We start from the raw sequence: 23,561 nt of genomic DNA, 5'->3' as shown, positions 1-23,561 counted from the left end.
ATGGTATAAATGAGTTTTTCTAAACGGTAACGACATAGATGACTAAGATGAGCCAAACTTTTAACAGATGACATAAATGAACCTTTTCTGAAAATTCGATGGCATATTTGAGTCTTTTTCCTTTATTTTAAAAACTGTAAAAGGTAACTGTAATATTAATCTGTAAAAATTCAAAAAGAGTTTGATTTAAAAAAGGTAACTGAAAAATTAAAAAAAAATATTTAAACATATTAAATATTATTTAAATAATTACTTATAATTTATTTTAATTAAATATATTTTTAACTGATATGCTATAACTCAATAATAATATGCTATAAGTAATTTATTTTTAAAGAGTATTTATAACTTGATATATGTCGTCTAAAATGTGTATGAGTTGTTATTTTTATAAGAAAATGTCTAGTGAAACATTGGAGAATAGTGAATACTAATACTATTTAAGCACTATTACACTGTTACCTTTTCATTCACACCATAATGATAGAACAAAATATAACATTAGTTCTTCACTTGTACAATCGCACTTCAGTATCTACAAAATGCTGGAGCTAATCCTTCAAACTAACACTTGAAGAAAGTCTATCATACAAATGCTATCCTCCAAAGCAAATATAAATTGCACCAATATAAATTGCATTTCTCAATTTCCCAGTCAAACATCTCACCTAGAGATTAATTTATTCAACTGTTTAATCCCATCTTAGCTTCCTACAACTAAAAATACAAAATTTCATCAGCAACTTGACAAAAATACTTTTCCCCAAACTATTTGGGGAAAAAGTACATTAACAGAAAATGAAGTTCCAAATTGTCTATTTTTCCCACCTTTTTAATATATCACTTAAATTCCTTCCTTCTTTTAAATATCAAAACTTTCAGATACATAAATCACTTCTACAATTCAGATTCACCACTCCCTATTTCACTCTTTTTTTTTCTCCCTAAATTCACTCCAAAAACTTATCAGTTACAAATCAATATCCAAAATTGATTTTCAAAAATTACCTATCTCCATTTAACCAGTTTCAAACTTATTCTTCTCCGTTCAAACATTTGTCATTAGTTTTCATCCTCTTCCGTTTTTTTTTTTTTTCAATTTTTCTTCTTGATACATATTGATCCAAATCGTACATCAAATCATTCTAAGTACTAATCAATTAGTATACGATTCTGACAATTAAAATTGGATCGGAAATAAATAAAAAAAACCCATTAAACATGAGGAATCAGTGAACAAAGAGATGTCAGAATTGTCTAAACCAAACGTTGAAAAAATCCCCCCAAAAAGGGAAAGAAAAGCAACACCAACTATTGCCTAGAGTATGTGTTTTTAATCTTTATTACACTTGTTGTATTGGATTTGCTCTGTTGGATTTAAATTAACTGATACATTAATTACATGTGTTATGTTATATTGTTTATTGGGATAAAAGATGACACATATAAAACCCAATCTTAGTTTTATACCTACTGATTTGTACTTTGTCGACATATATAAACCCTTGTTTTAATTTAGTATTTAAAAAATTGATACATATAAAATCCAATATGAAGAAAATGTTGAGGAAATTTAACAAAAAGGTGATTAATGTATTAGGCAGGTCATCCTTTTTGCATTCTGTATTTTATTCTTGTAGCAAACATATACTATTTATACATCAAACATTTATAAATCTTACTGTCAGTGGTAGTCAAATGATTTTTATTTTATTAAGTTATATTATAAGTTCAACTAACATTCAATGTATCAGTCATATGAAGCTTGGTACCATAAATTTTATTTATCAAACATGAATCATTTACTGTTAGTGGTAATTAAGTGTAAGGGTTAGTGTTGTTTAGTATGAACTGGTGCTTTATTTATGTATCAGAAGATATCATTATAAATAATATGATTTTTCTTTTCATTTTGCAGTTAATATAATATATTATAAAAAGGTACCAAGACATGTCTTAAGTTTTGGTGCCCCTTATAACACAAATTTATTGGAGGAGTTTAAGAAGTCTATAAGGCTTGATGTTATTGAAATGTCCATAGCTACAATTTTTGGAACATATTTAGACATCCTCAAATGAAATTTTTAGGGTCAAATTACTAAATATTTGTTGTTGTTAAAGTTGGAACAGAACAACTCAAAGGTGTTGCATATTACACACGTGAAGGGGGATATCTTGAATTTAGGATATCAAAAAATTTGCCTTAATAACTGGTCTCAAATGTAAAGGCAATATCAAAGACTTTGCATACCCAAAATCTACTCCCTGTAGGTTATTCCAAAAATACTTTCTTGGAACAGTTAATAGTGTAAGCAAGAATCTATTGATCCAACGATTTCTGATGGGCAATTGAGAGAACAATCTGGATGCACTTCAGATGGTTATCCTGTACTTTGTCCATATATTCATTTTGTCTTAAACTGGTGATTCTTCAATATCTATTAATGAATTCGTAATGGTTGGAGATGATAGCTATCGAGTATATCCTTGGGGCCAGATTTGCATTCTCAAAATTGATGATTTCACTTCAGCAGAATTTCAATCTTAACAAATAAATGTATCGTTTAAATGGAATGTCTTATGCACTTAACATATGTACCTACAGATGTGCATCCTAAGTAAATCTTGAAATTCCATATAAACGATAAATCTATTTGTTAAGACTGAAATTTTGTCACAGTGAAACCATCAGCTTTGAGAATGCAATTTAGCCCCAAAGATATACTCCATAGCTACCATCTCCAACCATTAAGAATTCATTAATAGATATTGAACAATCACCCTTTTAACACAAAATGAATGCATGGACAAAGTACATGATAGTCATTTGAAGTGCATCCTGATTGTTCTCTCAATTGCCCATCAGAAATCATTTGACCAGAAGATTCTTGCTTATACTATTAAATGTACCACAAAAGTATTTTCGAAATAACCTACATGGAGGAGATTCTAGGTATGTAAAGTCTTTGATATTGCCTTTACATTTGAGATCAATTATTAAGACAAATTCTTTGATATCCTAGATTCAAGATACTCTCATGTTAGCATGTATAATTTGTAACACTTTTGAGTTGTTCTGTTCCGACTCTAACGACAACAAACATTTAGTGATTTGACCCAGAAAATTGCATTTAGGGATGTCTAAATATTGTCCAAACATTGTAGCTATGAACAATTCAATAACACCAATCCCTATAGACTTCTTAAAATCCTCCAAGAAATTTGTATTATAAGAGGCACCAAACCTTAAGACATGTCTTGATACAATTTTTTGTAACATATTTAGTGATTGCAAAATGAAAAGAAAAATAAAAAAATCACACTATATATAATAATACCTTCTCATACATAAATAAAAACACCAGTTCACACTACACAACAATTGACTAGCAGTAACAATTACACTTTACTATAACTAACAGTAAATGGTTCATAATAAAAATTGTTTGATACATAAATAGAATATATACTATCAAGCTTCAAATGACTGATGCATTAAATGTTAGTTAAACTTATTATATAACTTGATACACTTCAATAAAAATTATATTACTACCACTAACAATAAGAGATTTATAATAAAAAATGTTTGATATATAAATAATATATGTTTGCTACACGAATAAAACACAAAATACAAAAGGATGACCTGCCCGATACATAACCATTATTTTTTTGTTAAATTTCTCCAACATTTTTTTCACTTGGGGTTTCATATGTATCATTTTCAGAATACAAAATTAAAACAAGGGTATTATATGTGTCGACAAAGTACAAATAGGTAGATAACAAACTAAGATTGAGAATTTATATGCATCATTTTCCCCCAATAAATAATCTAGCATAACACATGTAATTAATGTATCAGTGAATTTCAATCTAACAGAGCAAATGCAATATACAAATCACAAACAAGTGTAATAAAGACTAAAAACACACCCTAGGCAATGAAGGTCGGGCAATGGCAGGTGCTGCTTTTCTTCCCTTTTTTTGGGCTTTTTTTACAACATTTGGTTAGATGGTTCTGGCGCCTGTTACCTGATGCTTAATGGGTCATGCAATGTTTTTGATTTATTTTCGGCCCAATTTTCATCGACAGAACGGTATACTGATCGATTAGTACTAGAAGGATTTGATGTAGGATCTGGATCCATATTGAAAAAAAAGGAAAGGAATAAGATTAAAGTTGATATGACAAATGCTTGAAAGGAGAGAAAATGGAGAAGAAGTTTTGAAACAGGTTGAACGGAAAGAAAACTTTTGAAAATAAATTTTGGATATTGATTTGTAACTGATAAATTTTTGGAGTGAATTTAGGGAGAAAAAAAGGAGTGAAATAGGAAGTGGTTAACATGGGTTGTAGAAGTGATTTATGTATCTGAAGTTTTGATATTTAGGAGAAAGAAGGGATTTAAGTAATATTTTAAAAAAAGGTAGGTAAAAATAGACTATAAGGAACTTAAAGTTGTGTATTTAAGGTATTTTTCCAAATATTTATCTATAATACTAAATTTTTCTACACTATTTATTATACATGATCTTTTATCCCCTAACCATTGCATAGGCACAGTAGTTGCTGACAGTCATACCTTATGATGGCGTCCAGTTTAGGATTCTCAAGTAGAATTCTTTAAACAATCTGATACAGTTGTAACTAGATGTTTGCGCTGAGAGGCTCAAGAGTCAATTGATCACTCTCTCTCTGAGCTGCCTTCTGTTTAAAAGAGAGAGGATGGAGAAGATATCGTGCTAAACGGCTCAAGGGATCCTGTAAACCTTCCATCTCATAGTGCCCGAACCGCCAATCTCTCTTTATATAAGGTCTCCATATGGGCTCATCAAGGCCTCCTGGGAAAAAACAGATAATCAGCAACAACATGCAATATATAATACCGCAAAAAGAGGGATGGTGGAATCACTGCGTAAACAGAGTTTTTACACTACTTATCATTGATGTCAAAGAAAGAATATATTCCCTCAAGCAGGTGCCATGCTTATGGTAGTATGCTAAGGTATTAAGGCAATTAAAGTGACAATTTCCCTAAGCTAACCTCATTCACCAACCACAGCAGAAAGGCTAGAGAAAGGTCAATGACGAGATTAAATCACGAGGAAAGCCATTTTGTCTTGTAGAATACTCTCCCGCAAGAGTACAATATCATGTGAGTTATTTATGGCTAGACCAACAGACAAATGGATCACTATAGAGCAGTGGAACCAAATTGGCATATGGAACAATCCATCAAGGCGTAACTTCTTTTAGATTCAAAATTGTAGTATTTCAACTCTAGATCGAAATCTGGCCCAAGTATAACCTTTATCCATCTATCCAAGGAGAAATGGATCAAAGTTTTGATTACAATCTTCAATTATCCGAAACCTGTTTCACGCCAAAACTAGGCTTGACAATCCTGTATTACCTGCATACATTAAGCCATATTTATTCACTGATCGATAGAATGGTCTCCTTTTTCCTTCTTTAGCAGCAGTTTGGAGCTCACCCCACACCTCTTCCCTGTCTTCCCGCGTTATTTTTCCAGATTCCGCAACCTGGAAATCAAGATGTCAGCAAAATTATCAAGAACAATAAGAAGAGATATCAGAAAGAAGGATGCCTTTGAAAACAAATTGTATGAAGGGCGAGGAAACCGAGCGAGATCATTGGCACGATCAACTGCTACAAGTCCAAACTTGGGACCATACCCATCTGCCCACTCCCAGTTATCAGAGATCGTCCAAAACAAGTAACCAAGTACACGAACACCCTGTATACATTATAAATATATGCAAGTACACATTACCAATCAAATCGAACTGGTGAAAATTTGGATATATTAAAAGAATAAAGTCCCAAGAGAAAAAACCATCATCATGGCGGCATAAGTTGCAAGTAGATGTTCCAACAAGTATGGTTGTCTAATCAAGTCCGTTCCATCAGAAACACCATTTTCAGTTATTATAAAGGGAAGATTAAGATGTTTGTATCTTTCATCAAATTGCAGCAACACACGGAACAAGCCGTCAGGATACACACCACGCCCAGATTCGCTGTACTCATCTGTCTCGACTAGTTTCAATCCTGCACCACAAATGACTTCCTGCTCAAGTCAAAGAAGTGTGGGCTTTAATATTAAAAGAACAGGCAATGGAAATGCAGAACAAGAGTTTTTCTATTTGAACTTTTTCTAGACACTCCAATACCTGTCCATAGTAATTGATTCCAATGTAATCCATTTTGTCAGATATACAATCCAGAAAAGGAAAAAGGGTCATGGAATTGGCAACGGAAACAGCAGCGACGTCAAACAGTCCATATGGACGCATAAATGAGACATGGTGAGCTACTCCAACAATGGCACTTGCTGGTTTGCTGAGTAATATAAGTCCAGAACAATTAAAATAAATCAAGACAGATGAAGGACAAAATAAACTCAAAATAGAATGAAAATAAGTACTAAATTAAAATGTTTCAAATGATCATATGAACAAGGGGCACTGCTAACTGAAGTTCAACTATGCTGAAATAGGAGTCAGTTTCCTAACAAGTACCAAGGTGTAAAAGAAGAAGCGAGACTGCAGCTTTAGAAAGCATGTTGTTGCAACTCTAGGTAATCAAAGAACTCCAAGTTTTCCTGTGGTTTTCTTTTGGAAGGTATGGACCGACATGGTTTGTAACAAGCTATTACTTGAAGTAGGATGATATTGCTTTCAAGATAAGAATATGCAACCTTGTCTATCCACTTGCTAATCACACATTAGTTACAAAAATGTAACATTCCTTCAAATTTGAGGACTTAGTAGCAGAATTTTCTGTCACGAAAATACATCACCTAAAGACATCCCTGAAATTTGAACTGATGTTGCTCCAACACTTGAGTAGTTCACTATTTCAGTTCTCAAACTCAAGAATCCTGCCAAATGCTCTTCTAGATCATATTCACTTTTTAGCCTTTTCTCACATTTTTTAAGGCTCAGCACATATTATTTGTCTTTTCATTTCGATTGTTGTGAGTTAATGCTTGTACAACTATGATTGCACTGAATGGAATACTTATTCGCTAAACTGTTCTTTTCATTAAATATTTATAATTGCTTGAAGAGTCATTTTTACTTTTCTTTTTATTTTAGTCATGTTGTATGTGCCATCTTGCGCACACCTCGATTGGTCACATGGGGTACCTGCTACCTCCTACCATACTGGGTAACTCTATTCACTAAGGCTTGGACAAATGAGAAGAAATCACCTAATGTTTCTACCTCCGCTAGGATTTGAACCTGAGAACTCATGGTTCCCAACCCACTCATTGATTACTAGGCCACACTCTTGGGTGCTAGGTCTATACTTTGGTTGTTTTATAAACATACTGTACAGGCCAGTTTTCTTGCACCTTGACTAAATCCACGGAGTACCTTCCACCTCCCACCAATAACAAATGCCAGGTTACTATATCCACAAATGTCAGATAGGAAGAAATTACCTAGTATTTTTTGTCTCTCCTAGGATTTGAACCTGACCTTATGGTTTTCAACTCACTTCATTGACCAGTAGGCCACATCCTTGGGTGCTGGTATTTACTTTCTATTAATGAGCGGTTAGCTGGCTCTTTTACTATTGTTGAAATTATTGGCCATGATAACAGTTAGCTTGTGCCTTGTGGGATTGCACTAGGTCTGTTGTTTGTAATAGTTAGCATCATATGGGGAGTATGGTTTCTGTCCTACACTGCCATTCGGACAGTGTAGCTATGTCAGTGTTTAACATTAGATGGCTTAAATTCATACTGTCAAATACTCGCCAGCATTTCCTTAACCAAGACATTATGGATTCCGCCTCCACACTCGCCTGCAAATTATATTGACTTAGTTTTTCCTAGGCCCTACTACCCCAAGGCATGAGCGATAGCTCATAACTAGTATATGGAGTTCTTTAATATAGTAGTGTAGTACACGTCTCATGACCTCTTTCCAATCTAACGAAAAATCTCTTTTTCTTTTATCAGTCCAATTTCACAATAATTCGTCTCTGGAAGAGAAAATAGTAATAGTAGCAACAAACTAAAAAGCAGTAGGAAGAAAATTAATCAAATAACAAACTTGCGGTCTTCAAAATGCCTTCAAACATGATGGAGAAATGAAAATATTCATTGTACCATGGAAAGAAAAGAAAAAGGTACAAGGAGTAGCTGGAAACCTCTTTTCATGAATATAATCATATGCCTTTGTATGCGCAATTGCTATCCAGTTCATGGTCTGATTGAAGACACCTGTAGGTAAAGCAGAAGTAGCAACCTCCAGCATATCAGGATTACCACCAGGCCAGGCACCAGCACAGTAAGTGAGCATACAAAAGACATGAGGCTCGTTAAAGGTAACCCAATAATCCACTATATCTGCAACAGAGTCAACAATAAGCCTGTACAAAAACATATCCATTTGTTCATGGGAGAGTAGCACTTGCAAGTATATTACAGTGATAAAAGGCGAAATGCATAAAATTGTGCTGCTTGACAAAGTGCTTTACATATATTTGCTCAAAATTGCTACTAAACGATCATATATAAAGAAAATAGATTGGCAGATAAAGGGAATAGAAGCAAAAGGAAAAGTATCAAGTATCTATAATTGAAGCTACGCTGCTGGGATAATCATCTGATACATATAAACCCGACTATGGAGATCTAAAGTTTACAGTAGCCAAACCTGGTAAATTCCATGAAGTAGTCAACTGTCTTCTCCAGTTTCCATCCTCCGTATTCTCCTGCCCACGGTGGTAGAGAGTGATGAAACAATGTCAACATGACCTTCATCCCATATGATCGGACTCTATTAATGATCCATTTGTATCGCTCCAATGCCGCAAAATTGACCTACAGAATACGTGAAGTAACTTAATGCACCATCGGAGTATTGAAGCATATTCAACATGTTACTTTGGCGAGAATTGAAACAGGGAAGAGAAGTTGAGCGAAAAATTGTCTGATTATTCCCTCCAGCTATTGGAGTTCAAAATTTGAATAGTGTATCTGCATCTTTTCTTTTTTATTTATTGTCATTGTTTTAGTGAAATTTACATGTTCTAAGAAAGGAAATTACATAATTGCATGAGGTAAATCAAGTCAATGGATCTTATGCAATTTTTACAAGATCCTAGTAATATTCATAAGATTCTAACGCTCCCCGTCAAGCTGGAAGTAAATCAAGTCAATTCATCCTACACTATATATACAAGATCCTAGTATCATAAGATGACACTCCTCCACAAGCTGGTGACCACAAATTACATGTACCAAGTTTGCTACATCTATAACTTGTTATAGGACCAGCAAGGGCCTTGGTGAATATATATGTGAGTTAATCAATTAACTTTACAAAGTTTGTGACAATGTCTCCTGAGTGTATTTTTTCCCTGACGAAATGACAATCAATTTGTATGTGCAATATGAATGTCCAGCCCCAAATTTGGGTAAGCCGTTAACTTTGATACCATAACTTGACCGAGCAAACCAACTCTACTTGAACATATTCAAGGCATATATGCAATCGATACGAAATAATGACCTCAACTAACATTAAAAGAAACCAGCAGCAAAGAGCCACTGTAGCTGAGATGTGGTCAAACCAAGGGTGGAATCTGAGCTTTAGAAGACCTCTAAATGACTGGGAGATCCAAAGGTTGGTGGAGTTTTACAAGGTTTTAGGGCAGTTCAAAGGAACTATTCATGCACAAGATAGTTTGGTATGGCAGGATCACAACCGGGACAATTTCAGTGTTAGAAGAGCGTACAAAAAATTTAATCCTTGTAACAGTCAGGGGAATGGATGGCCATGGAAGTTGATATGGAAAACTAAAATCCCCTACAAGGTGTCTTGTTTTACTTGGCTCCTTGCTAAACAGGCAGTTTTGACCCAGGAAATCTCATGAAAAGAAATATTCAACTAAGTCCTAGGTGCCTTCTATGTGCTGAAGAAGAAGTAGAGACTGTCAACCATCTCTTCCTGTACTGTAGAATAACCAACATTTTGTGGAATGTCTTTATCAATCAGAAGGACATGAAATAGTTATGCCTAGGAAAGTTATGCAGACCCTGAAGTTATGGAGTAGTTATGCAAGCATTTCCGGGCATAAAGAAAGATGGAAAATTATTCCAGCTTGCATCTGCTGGTCAATGGTCCGTGCGGAAAGAAAGAAATCTCAGATGCTTGCAAAACAGGAGCAATTCCATCCAGAAGATTAAGATGAACTGCTTAGTTTTGTTTCTTTTTTGGTGTAAACAGGAGTACATGGTAGATCTAGAATCAATTAAAGATGTTTTAGGTTCCTTGTAAATTTTGTATAGGATTAAAGATCTTCCTGGTACTCTCCACAATTGTAATTAGGAATCTGTAACTTATTGTGGCAGGTTCTGGTTTTTGTTTTGGAATAGAATACAAGTTGTTACTGTCTCCAAAAAAAAACATAAAAAAATACTTCATTTATACATATAGAAGTCATTAGTACAAAAATACTTAATCAGTAGGCCTCACAGGAAAAGCCGGAGACTTAAGTCAAAATACATGAACATAACCTGAACGTACTAGTCTATGAAGCTTCTGCTACATGACATAAACTGAAAAAATGTCGGTACAAGGCCCTGGAACCCCAAAAAAATTTATACACCTAACATGAAACATGATAAGGCCCAAACGGTAGTGGCGCTCACCAACTATAACTGAAAGTTTAACAGGAATGCCTATCAATGCGGCATGTCACCATGAATGTTTGTACCTACAGAGTCTACAGTGTGAGTGTAGTGCACTCGACAAAAGGGATGTGAATACATATGGAAAAGGACGCGTATGATTAGGCATACAGAATAATAAGATACATAATGTAGCTCATACAAGAGGAACATGGAAACATAATATGTTGATAGCCTGAACAAGCTAGGAAACATCATACCCTCATTGATGAGATACCGTCTTCTTAGGTTGCGATAGGACTTTATCCTCATTATCTTATTAGGTTGTGACAGGACTTTAACCTTATCATCTTATTAGGTTGTGATGGAACTTTATCCTTATCATCCCATTAGGTTGCGATAGAATTTTATCCTTGTCATCTCATTAGATTGCAATTGGACTTTATCATTACCATCTCAACAGAAAAATATAGCTGACATGTGGACATCCGAGGGGTGGAGCTTGAATTTTAGAAGACATGTCAATGATTGGGAGGCTCAAAGAGAGGCTGATTTCCTCAGCAAACTTGATCGCTCCTGGGGTTCAAGTTGGTGAAGATCATATATGGTATAGGGCAACTCCAAAGGCATTTTTAAGGTCAATTTGCCTATAAAATTATGAACCAGTCCAACCAACAGACAGCAAATTGCCATGGAAGCAGATTTGGAAGATAAAAGTTCCCCACAAGGTATTTATTTTTGTATGGTTACTAGCTATGTTGCTCAGACTCTTCATAAATGTCATAGGGTGCGTGTCGGATTCGCCAAAAGTAGTATATTTTTGAAGAATCCGACAGAGGTGCAGCATCAAAAGTGAAGAGTCCGTGCAACTAAGGTTTCTAGCAAAGGAAGCCACTTTAACAGTGGACAACTTGATGAGCAGAGGTATGACACTGTGCTCAAGATGATGCATGTGTAAAGAAACAGGAAACAGCTGAGACAGTCAACCATCTATTTCTGCATTGTCCATACACAGCTCATTTGTGGAGAATCATCCTAAACCTTAAGGGTATAGCATGGTCAATGCCAGGCAAGATAACAGAACCTTGTAGTAGCTAGGATGGGGGGGGGGGGATATGTTCACATGCTAAGGATAGGAGAAGATGGAGAATTCGGAAGGAGAGGAATTACAGATGTTTTGAGAGCTAACAGAATGATGTGCAGAAGATCAAGTTGAACTTATCTTACTGTCATGTTTTTGGTGTAATCAGATTTACTCTAATGATACTATGTCTATCATAGATGTTCTAGATTCTTTATAGCTATAGAGGAAAGACACTAGAGCTCTATTGTAAATATGGTTTCAGTACTACCCAAGTACTGTAAGACTGTTTTTATCCTTGATATGATACAAAGCTACTGATTTCAAAAAAAAATTGTGATAGGACTTTATCCGTGTCATCTCATTAGGTTGTGATAGGACTTTGTCCTTCTTGTCTCATTAGGTTGCGATAGGACTTTATCCTTATCGTTTAATTAGGTTGTGATAGAACTTTATCCTTGTCATCTCTCTAGGTCGCAATAGGAATTTATTTTTATCATCTCATTAGGTTGCAATAGGACTTCATTCTTATCATCTCATTAGATTGTGATAGGACTTTATCCGTATCGTCTCATTAGGTTGCAATAAGACTTCATTCTTATTGTCTCATTACAAAATTATGGTATCAACATATCTCATATTGTTGGCACATTTGGCCCTTCTCATAAAACATGGCACATTTGGCCATTTCGTAAATCATCATAGGCTCATTAGCCCTTTATTTTTTTTATACTTTTAGCATCATTTAGTAAATCATTGCGAGAGTAAGGTCCATTCAAAAGCATCATGTAAGTATTTAAGGAAATCAAAAGATTCATCATCTCATCGTTAGCATAATTATCATAAAGAGCACTTTAAAACGCTTCTGGAATATGAACCCTTCTTGAAACATATTATTTGGGAAGTACTTATCATAGAGTACTCAAGACTTTAGAATTCTAGATAGTATTATCCTATAAAAGACATATGGTCTTAGGAAGATAGTAGATTCTAAGGCTTTACTTCAATAGAATAGTCACATTAAGGTAATTTAACTCTCACCAACCTCCTGTATCTTACAAGATCACCAAGAGGCTCACTTGACTAGCATTCTAAAATCTAATTATAAGTAATAAATTAAGGTTCTATTTCAACATAGACCTAGTAAAAGCTCAATCTTGGGACCTATTGGAGTATCAATACTCTTAAAGTCCATTATTCTTGTTTCCTCAAGAATATCAAGAGCATAGTTCCTCTGTGCAATGAAAATTCATAATGATGATTTAGCAACCTCAACATCCAAGTATTACCTCAATCGCCCAAGGTAATTGCTTGAAACGTGTTGAAAAAGGTCATGGTGCAATTTGGAACTTCCTTTTTCATCATTATCTATGATGACAATATCATCAACATACACCACTAAATACAGGCACAAATATGGAGGGCAATGATATTAGATTAGACCGTGAAGTGATCATCATAGCCTACATACAGTGTTACTAGACTCCCCTTGAATAACATCAATGGATGCTCCATATAAACTTTTTATCTTCTTGATCCTCATGAAGAAAGACATTATTTTTTACATTTTAATTGAAAAAGAAGAAGAAGTCATTTTAATGTCCAACTAGTGAAATGACCAATGACGAACAGCAACCATAGACAAAAAAAGATGGTTGAAGCAATCCACGCGAGAGAAAATATTTTCATAGTCAAGTCTAAAAATATGTGTAGTAACCTTTGGCACCCAATCATTCCTTTAGCTAAACAATCTATCCATCAGGCCCAATATTCACTATCCATTGTGTATACTATCGACAACTGATAATAGATTTTCGAGAGATAAAGGAACAAGCTCACAAATATCTCTAGAGTGTAAAGCAAACATCTCCTCAGTTATAACTTGCTATGGCCTAGAGGAGAAAGAGTTTCACTTGTAATCATTGGAATAGAAACAAATGACAGTGATGATACAAGGTATAACGAGTTGGTGAGAAACGATGATAACTCAAATAGGTATAGTTAGGATTAGGATTACAAGTAGAAGGAAGCCTTTACAAGGTGGAAGTAGGAGGACTTCGTGGAGACAATTAGCAACCAACAAGGAATTGAATGTCAGTCATGAATCGTTTGGACCCAATGAAGGGGCCAGATGATAATTATAAGTAAAGAATGGTGTAGTAAAGGGTAGAGCTATAGGAGAGAGTTGTGGGGGGAAATGAAGGAGTTAGACAGAAAAAATCCCAAAAGACGGAATTGGTGAACTCTCAGAAATATATACATGTTCAGAAAAAGAGGGTGCAAACTGCAAAGTAGGATTGATTGTGTACCATATAGTATAATAAACAATAAATTTACCACAATACCCTTAATTGTTGTAATGTTAGATTTATCAACAAATACTAAAAATAATTTAAGACTGCTTTCATTTCCTAATATATCGCAAATTATGCCTTGTAAATATTTTAAGCTATTAAATTCATGCAACTCCCAATGAAAATAATAATAAAACTTAAATGGTAAACCAAATCAGCAAAAAAAATGTTTTTGCATAAAGGAAAAAATGATGGATGATCATAAAAGGGATAGCAATAAACAAACCAAAAATCTAAGGTGGAGATGACTAATAGGTAAAAGAGTGAAGCTAAGTAAAATAATAGGGTTAAGAAAAATAAATGTGATTATGAATAACAAGAGTACAGTGAGAAAGAGAAATAATGTAGCTATTCCACCACATTATTTGTTAGTGACACAAAATGCGTCTTTTTATCGTTACATAGCAACATATTTAACAACATAATAATAAATTTAAGTAACAATCAAAATAAACATTGCATTTAAAATAATGATACAATACAATACAATGGGTAACAACCATCCAAACAAGCTGTTAGGATAAATGGGGAACATGTGAAGGCTATTCTCACTCTAGGTTTTCTAAGAAGCGAAAAAGATAAAATGGTTTTGTTGAAACTTGAAAAGGTATATCCACATAAATTCTGGTGTCATATTACACCATGCAGTAGATATGGTTTCTTTAGGTAGAGATTAGTTTGAAAAAGCAAATTGAAAAGTAAAGGTAGGTAAGAAAGTTGGGACAATTGAAACAAATATTACAACTCTTTGACAATAACAAATTAGCTGAAATTAGGGATGCTTAGCACAGGTGTTGTACTCAAATCCATTTCCCTTGGGATATCTCTCAAACAGGATGATGTTAGTGATCGAAGTAGGTTTTACAAAGTTGTAGACATCAAGGTGTCATCATGATTTTAAAGAAAGGTTACATACAGGATATAATAATAATCATATACAACTAGACAATGAATTTCATTGTAATTTCTTACAGTTTCTTTCAGTCCACCGAGTGGCTCTTCAGGCATGATCCTTGACCAATCTACCCCCATTCGAAAGACTTGCACTCCAGTATTTTTAGCTAATTTCAATTCAGTGTCAGGATCAGACCAAAACCTTAGCCTTTCCTCCCTAACACAATCCCAAACGTTAACCGAGTCAAAGCAAATAGAGTGCAATGGGTTTGTTAATGTTTAGTATCAGGTTATCTATGGTTCACAGGTTCAAAGAACAAAGCTTACAAGTTTAGTGTAATTATAATTCAGCGTGTTATGCACCATAATTTCTGAGACTACAATCAAAATGCTAAACAAGATCCATAAAACTTACGGGTGTGGGACGTTATGCCAGGCAGCAACATTATGATGACATTGCTCAGTTGGAGTTGGCTCTTCCACTTCTATGTACTTCTCAAATCCTCTTATTTGTGCTTCAATTGCTATCTTAAGGGACTTTTTCCTCTTTATGGTCTTGGTAGCTTCTCTCTGAGGTAACGGTGCTTGCTGAGATCCACCATCACCTGTAGCGGAGCCCATAATAGCATCTGCTGTTTGAGGCTGCTGGATTTCATGTGATTCTGTATTTTTGGCAAATTGGAGCCAAGCATCATCAAGCCTGTCTTCCACATGAGCAGGTGCTGTAGCCAATCCAAAAAAGAATCCTTTCTCCCCTTCTAGAGAGTATCACAAATGGGTCAAACCACATACTCACACATATACAGATATTCAATTACTATGTTAAATTTTTGTGGACAGTCCTATGCAGCTATGTGAAGGCATCGAATAATGGAAAAAGAGATACAGCATTAAATTGTATGATAACATAGAGCCCGTTTGGATGGGCTTATATGCCAAAAGCCATAAGTTACAAATTCTAACTTAAGATACTGACTTTTTTGTTATTTTGGCTTTAACACACTTTTTTATCTAACCCTAACACTACAAAAGTGCTTAAAAGTTATTTTAGCTTAAAAACACTTAAAAAATAACTCAATCCAAACAGGTTACATCCCTGCGGGGTTCTATTGGGAAACCATTGATTTTTGTGTTCTCCTCAACTACTATTTTCGGGTCAATGTTGGGTTAGTTACAACACACAAAATACTGTCTTAATCTTAGGAAATGGTGGAACCAATGCAGAGTGAGTTCATTCTCTTCTTTTTAAAAAGTAGATAACAGTAATACTATCAGCAGCACAAAGATACTGCTGGAAATCATATTTACAAGTTACAAAAGATGCCCCCAAATAAAAGCTGGAAGAAACTATATCCTGATCAGCTTATAGGGATTCGATGCAAAATGAAGAACTTCCAGCAATCAAGAGTTTTTGGAAGGTGGATATACAGGTAAGGCTGTTGAGATCATGTAAATAAGCAATGTAAATAAATTAGTTAGTTGTTGTAGTTAGTTACAGAAGTTAGTTACAAATGTTAGTTAGAAAATTGGTTACAAGTTAGTTAGAGAAAGAATCTTAGTTAGTGATTTTTCTTCTCATCTTTTTGTATATATATTCACATACAGATTGAATGAATAATACTTCTTCATTCTCCCAAATACTCTCTTCTCCAAATACTCTCTAAAGCTCCTTCACTCCCATTAATGGAGGTTCTCAACATGGTATCAGAGCTGTAGGATTTCAACTGTAATTTTCGGCCAAACATCACGTTTCTTCTCCTCTGTTTTCCCTCAATTGAAGATCAGGTGTTCATCTTCAGTTTCAGTGATCTGTTGCCATGGCAGTTGAGGAAGTAGCTGCTGTTGCCGGTGAGGTTAGAGTTTCTACTTCAATCTCTACTTCAATCGATCACAATCATCCACTGTTTATTCATCCTTCTGATACTCAAGGCTCTCTACTCACTTCAATTCAACTTCTAGGATCTGAAAATTACTCCTTATGGAGTAAATCTTTGAAGCTTGTATTACTTGGTAAAAATAAGCTAGGCTTTTTGTTAGGAACCTGTACTAAGAGCTTGTATCCTTCTTCTATGCATGAACAATGGGAGAGATGCAATGCTATTGTTTTAGGTTGGATTATGAATACGGTTTCTAAAAGCTTAGTTAGCACTGTGATCTATGGATCTGATGCACACACTGTTTGGGAAGATCTTAGAGAAAGGTTTGATAAGGTTAATGCTTCTAGAGCATTTTATCTTCACAAAGAAATTGTTACCCTGTCTCAGGGAACTGCATCTGTGTCGAATTATTTTTCAAGACTAAGAGAACTTTGGGATGAGTTTGAGACACTTATACCACCTCCTTCTTGTGCATGTCCTGAATCCAAACAGTATGCAGAACATTTTCAGTTTCAGAAGTTATGGCAGTTTTTGATGGGGCTAAATGAGTCTTATGCTCATGCTAAAAGTCAGGTGTTAATGCAGATTCCTACTCCAAATGTTAATCAAGCTTATGCTATGATCATTAATGTAGAAAGTCAAAGAGTGAATGGTGCAAGTAGTAGTTCATTCTCAGCAGAAACTTCTTCAGAAACTGCTCTTATGAGTAATAGAATGTCTGGTTATAATAGTGGATATCATAACAGTGGTGGTTCTAGCTCAGGTTCAGCTTACTATCCTAACAATGGTTCTAGTGGAAATAGTGGTTATAAAGCTAGAAACAATGGTGATGTACGACAAGGAGGAAGATCAAATCTCTATTGTGATTACTGTCATTACAGAGGACATACTAAAGATTCTTGTTACAAACTTCATGGCTATCCTAAGAAGAAAGGAAGTTCTTCTTCTCATGCTAACAGTGCTACTGCTGGAGGATGTCAGTCACCTGAAAATGGAACCTGTGATAATTCTTCTGTAAATACTAATGCTAAGTCCTTTGGTACTTCTTCTAACAATTTCTCAGGAGGTACACAAGGCATGTCACTCTTTACACATGAACAGTACAATCAGATTTTAAAGATGTTGAGCAAAGGTAAAGGCAAGGAAGTAGATTCTATGGCTAATGTTGCAACTGCAAGTTCCTCAGGTACTTTTACAGCTCTTATGTCTGATATGGCTCATACAAACTGGATTATAGATACAGGTGCTTCAAATCATATGGTTCACAATATGAATCTTATGAAACATTGTACAGATCTTGGAAGTAGAAATGATATGAAAGTAAATTTGCCTACTGGTACTCAAGTGGATATTAGTCATGTTGGAGATTCATTAATTCTTGAGGATAAATTGGTGAAGGATGTTCTCTATATACCAGAATTTCAGTATAATCTGTTATCAGTCTCTCAACTTACTAAACAACTAAAGTGTGCAGTACTATTTTTCCCTGACTTCTGTGTATTTCAGGATCTCTTCAGTGGGAGGGTCCTGGGGATTGGTAAGGAAGATCAAGGATTATATCTTCTCAATACAGACACACAACCAAGAACTTTGCAAGACAAGATTAATAAGAACACATGTATCAGTTCATGTATCAGTTCTTCTAGCAGCTTTACTTCTGTTTGTTCAATACATAGTCTTTGGCATAAGAGACTGGGGCATGCTCCTTTTACAGTTCTCAGTAGAATACAATGCTTACAAAATGTACCTATGGAAGATCACAATTGTACTGTTTGTCCTATTGCAAAGCAAACAAGGTTACCATTTCCTACTAGTGTGTCTCTATCCAATGCTTGTTTTGATATAGTGCATGCTGATGTATGGGGGCCCTATAGAGTCTCTAACCATGATGGAAAGAGATATTTTTTAACATTGGTAGATGATAAATCCAAATATACTTGGATTTTCTTAATGCACACTAAGTCTGATACTATTGTCTTGCTGAGAGATTTTATCTATATGATCAAGACACAATTTGAGATCACTGTCAAGTGTGTAAGATCAGACAATGGAACAGAATTTTTCAATTCCCAGGTAGATGCTTTGTTCAGAGAGCATGGGATTATGCATCAAAGTTCATGTGTTCATTCTCCTCAACAGAATGGTGTAGTTGAGAGGAAACATAGATCTATTCTTGACATGGCTAGAGCCTTAAGATTTCAGGCCTGTATTCCTATTAGATTCTGGGGTATGTATGTGTCTGCAGCAGTGTACATTCTTAATAGATTACCTACAAAATTACACAAAGCCAAATCTTCATATGAGGTGTTATATGGTCAGGTTCCTTCTCTTGATCATGTAAGAGTTCTTGGTTCTTTATGTTATGCCACTGATCCAAAAAGACTTGATAAATTTGCCCCTAGAGCTATTCCTGCTGTTCATATGGGTTATTCTTCTACTCAGAAAGGATATATCTTATATGATCTTAGTTCTAAAAATTTTTTTGTAAGTAGAGACACTGTATTCAAAGAGGATATTTTTCCTTTCAAAGATATTAAATCTTCTCCTGAGACTTTGTTTCCTGTTCTTGATCTTCCTAGTGATCTTGATTCTGAATTACCTACTTCTAGTTCTACTTCTTCTTCTCAGGATCTTCCATCTAGTAGAGATGTTGTTCAATCTGTTACTCATCCTAGAAGATCATCTAGGCAGTCTAAGCCTCCTGTTTGGCTAGATTCTTATATTACTCCAACAACAAAGAATGCATCTCTATATCCTATTTCTCACTATGTATCATATAAAGCTTTGTCTTCTACCTATAGAGCTTCTCTTGCTGCCTATTCTGCTACCTCAGAACCTCATACCTACTCAGAAGCCTGTCAAGATCCTCTTTGGGTGGCTGCTATGCAGGATGAAATTGCTGCACTTGAGAATAATGGTACTTGGTCTATTGTTTCACTTCCAACTGATAAAGTTGCTATTGGTTGTAAGTGGGTGTTCAAGATTAAATACAAGGCTTCAGGGGAGGTTGAGAGATACAAGGCAAGGCTTGTTGCTAAGGGTTACAGTCAACAAGAAGGCCTAGACTTCACTGAGACTTTCTCTCCTGTTGCAAAAATGGTTACTGTTAGGTCTGTTATTGCTCTTGCTGCTTCTTGTGGTTGGTATATATTTCAAATGGATGTTCATAATGCCTTTCTACAAGGTGATCTTCTTGAAGAGGTCTACATGCACATTCCTGAGGGTTTTGCAAACCAGGGGGAGAAACACATGGTTTGCAAGCTTCACAAGTCATTGTATGGACTAAAGCGAGCCCCTAGACAATGGAATCTAAAACTTACTGAAGCACTAGTTGATATGGGGTTCTTGCAATCTCATTATGACTATTCATTGTTTACAAAGGAAGTAGGGAAAGAACTTCTTGTCATACTTGTGTATGTAGATGATCTTTTGATCACTGGGAGCAGCTTAAAGCTGATACAACAAGTTAGAAAAGACTTGCAGTACAGGTTCAAAATGAAGGATCTTGGAGAGTTGAAATATTTTCTTGGAATTGAGTTTTCCAGAAATGCAGATGGTATTCTTATGAATCAGAGAAAATATGCACTTGGACTTGTATCTGAGCTTGGACTTGCAGGGTGTAAACCTGCATCTACTCCCTTAGAGTTCAATCACAAGCTGACATCCACTGTGTTTGATAAATGCACAGGAATGAATGCAGAAGATAAAAGTCTTGAGGATTATGGAAAGTATCAAAGGTTGATAGGCAAACTATTGTACTTGACTATGACTAGGCCTGATATTGCCTTTGTAGTTCAAGTACTTAGTCAATATATGCACTCACCAAAAAACTCTCATATGGAAGCAGCACTTAGAGTTGTGAGATACATAAAAGGTACAGCAGGTCTTGGGTTGTTTATGCCAAGCAATAACATGTCTGAGCTTGTGGCTTATTGTGACTCAGATTGGGGAGCATGTATAGAATCCAGGAAATCAGTTACTGGCTACATAGTCAAGCTGGGAAGTGCTTTAGTGTCGTGGAAAGCAAAGAAACAGAATACAGTCTCAAGAAGCTCTGCAGAAGCAGAGTTCAGAAGCATGGCCACCACAGTAGCTGAAATAATCTGGCTGAAAGGGTTGTTTAAAGAGTTGGGAGTAGAAGTTAAGCTACCTATTCAACTATTTTGTGATAGTAAAGCTGCCATTCAAATAGCAGCCCATCCTATATTCCATGAACGGACAAAACACTTTGATATAGATTGTCACTTTGTAAGGGAAAAGATCATGAATGGACTCATTCAAACTCAACACATAGGAACTAAAGAGCAGCAAGCTGACATACTCACTAAAGGATTGTGCAAACCTCAACATGATCTGCTGATTGACAAGCTTGGAATGAAAAATATATTTTTCAATTCTCAGCTTGAGGGGGAGTGTTGAGATCATGTAAATAAGCAATGTAAATAAATTAGTTAGTTGTTGTAGTTAGTTACAAAAGTTAGTTACAAATGTTAGTTAGAAAATTGGTTACAAGTTAGTTAGAGAAAGAATCTTAGTTAGTGATTTTTCTTCTCATCTTTTTGTATATATATTCACATACAGATTGAATGAATAATACTTCTTCATTCTCCCAAATACTCTCTTCTCCAAATACTCTCTAAAGCTCCTTCACTCCCATTAATGGAGGTTCTCAACAAAGGCGCATCCAACTATTCTTTTTTTAGGGAAAAGGCCACACCACCAGCCTATCTAACCTTTAAGCAAACAAAAGCTAAACTGAAGTCATGCTTCAAAATGGATAGACCAACAGAAGTCCATGTTCAGTTACTGATGACTGATGAGGGTCATTTTACATCAAGTACCATCCAAAAATGGAATAACGTACTCTCTCCATTTTAATATAGGGAACTCTTTCTACTTTACCGTTCTAAAAAGCCTTAACCCCATTACATTAATAATATCATTTTCATATAACTACTCAAACTTTAAACTGAACTAAGTTATACACCCAAATCACTTCCCTAACATCTTACTTCATCGTGCTGTAAACTCCATGTTCAATTACATACTTAGGTATAAAATGAAATAGACGTATGCGTTAGCTAGTAAGCTAATTGCAATAAAGTTTGAATTAGGCTTAAAAGCTAAAAGTAGTTGTGTTACCAGACGGATTGAGATTGAAGTGAGCAAGAACGTCGGCGGAGTCATCTATGGGAGAGCGAAAACGCTTGAGGTTCTTTTTCCGGTAGACGGAGAAGGAAAAAGCATTGGCGGCAACGGTGATAGTTACTAAGACGCCGGCGAGCTTGGTAGCCGCCGTGAACAGAGCAATAACTGACATTCTTACCAATTCAAAAGCGTCACAGTTGCTGACTTGCAGTGTGGGCGGGCTTCTTTGTGGAGGATAGCGCCCTCGCCCGCCAATAGAAATTCAGACTGAATTATTCAGTTCCGTGAAGCATTATGCTACCTTTGCGCTTGTTTGGATGGTTGTTTTTTTATTGGGAAAAAGTTAAAAATACCTCCAATTTTGATTTATTGTTTAAAGTTACTATCGCAGTTAAAATTAATTAAAAATAAAGTTAATTTTATCTCTCTCATTACTAATTTCATCAAATTTATCCTTTATTAAACGGATTGACCAGAATTTAAAAAGAAAAACCTTATTCCTTATTTTAACCCAATAACCCGACTCCATTTAAATAATCCGACTCATTCTCCCATATTTCCTCTGTCAATTTACCCATTCTCCCAAATTTCCTTCATTCTCTCTATCTCGTATGATTCTAAGTATTACACTGGTGCCTATAGAATTTTTAATTTGCAAGAAATTACCCTGATTAAGGTTTTATAATTTCACTATTGTCCTTTAATATGTTATATGTTGTTTATTCATATGCGGGTGAGATTTTCTTCAATTACTCAGAATGGGATAATAAAGAAGTATTGAGGAACAATTGTCATAAGATGCTCATGAGAACGTATTCGAGGTCATAGTAGTTGTTCTTCCTTACCATGTCAAGCCTAATGGTCTCCAGAACTTCAGCACAAATTGATCTGCCCCAAAGGAAGAGACACAAGGTTTGATATCACCAGTTCCAAAGGCAATCAAGTAGATCGAAACAAAGAATGTTGCTTTCTGTAATGATGTTGGGTTGCAAGTACCATTATTACAGGGTCTTATTCCTTTCGCGGAAGCAGATAACGTCAGGAGTGTTATCCCTACATAAACAAGTTAAGTTCATCAATTCCTCTGCCAAAATCAGTGTGCTCGAGTATAATAACTCGTAAATCAACAATTAAGTGTTATAGAAAGACAATTCTCGAAGAAGATTTGTTCAATTTGATACCTTAAAAACGATTAATACGAATTGTGAAGGAGAAACTAGGTTGTCTTTTCTTCAACTCAACAATCTGTTCTTTGACTTAGCTTCTGAGGGAGAAAATGAAGGAAATATGGGAGAATGGTAAATCGGTAGAGGAGATTTGGGAGAATGGGTCAGGTTATTGGGTTAAAAATAAGGAATAAGATTTTTTCAAAAAAATTCGGATCGATTTGGGTCAATCCGTCTAACGAAGGGTAAATTTGGTGCAATTAGTAACGAGAGGGGTAAAATTAACTTCATTTTAACAGCGAGGGTAAATTTAAACAATAAATCAAAATTGGAGGGTATTTTTTGATCCTTTTCCCTTTTTT

General features: G+C 35.2%; 1 protein-coding gene across 2 annotated transcripts; it reads right to left on the bottom strand.

The window, feature by feature from the left end:
- Window positions 1–403: 403 nt before the first annotated feature.
- Window positions 404–22,322, bottom strand: LOC107006431 (beta-glucosidase-like SFR2, chloroplastic). Of its 2 annotated transcripts, none has more exons than XM_015204987.2 (11): window positions 22,028–22,322; window positions 15,424–15,766; window positions 15,087–15,225; window positions 8,701–8,867; window positions 8,192–8,413; window positions 6,202–6,370; window positions 5,865–6,098; window positions 5,616–5,765; window positions 5,421–5,550; window positions 4,590–4,848; window positions 404–717 (listed from the first exon to the last, which is right to left on the bottom strand). In XM_015204987.2, exons 1-10 carry the CDS (start codon window positions 22,203–22,205, stop codon window positions 4,655–4,657), a joined length of 1,926 nt encoding a protein of 641 aa, XP_015060473.1. In that variant the 5' UTR covers window positions 22,206–22,322; the 3' UTR covers window positions 404–717; window positions 4,590–4,654. The 2 variants fall into 2 exon arrangements, with proteins under 2 accessions (XP_015060473.1, XP_015060478.1); XM_015204992.2 differs by having other exon boundaries at window positions 15,424–15,763; window positions 22,028–22,307.
- Window positions 22,323–23,561: the final 1,239 nt, after the last annotated feature.

Source organism: Solanum pennellii, chromosome 1 (assembly GCF_001406875.1).
Source record: "Solanum pennellii chromosome 1, SPENNV200".
Classification (NCBI taxonomy): Eukaryota; Viridiplantae; Streptophyta; class Magnoliopsida; order Solanales; family Solanaceae; genus Solanum; species Solanum pennellii.
This window is presented reverse-complemented; position numbering and strand designations above follow the sequence as displayed.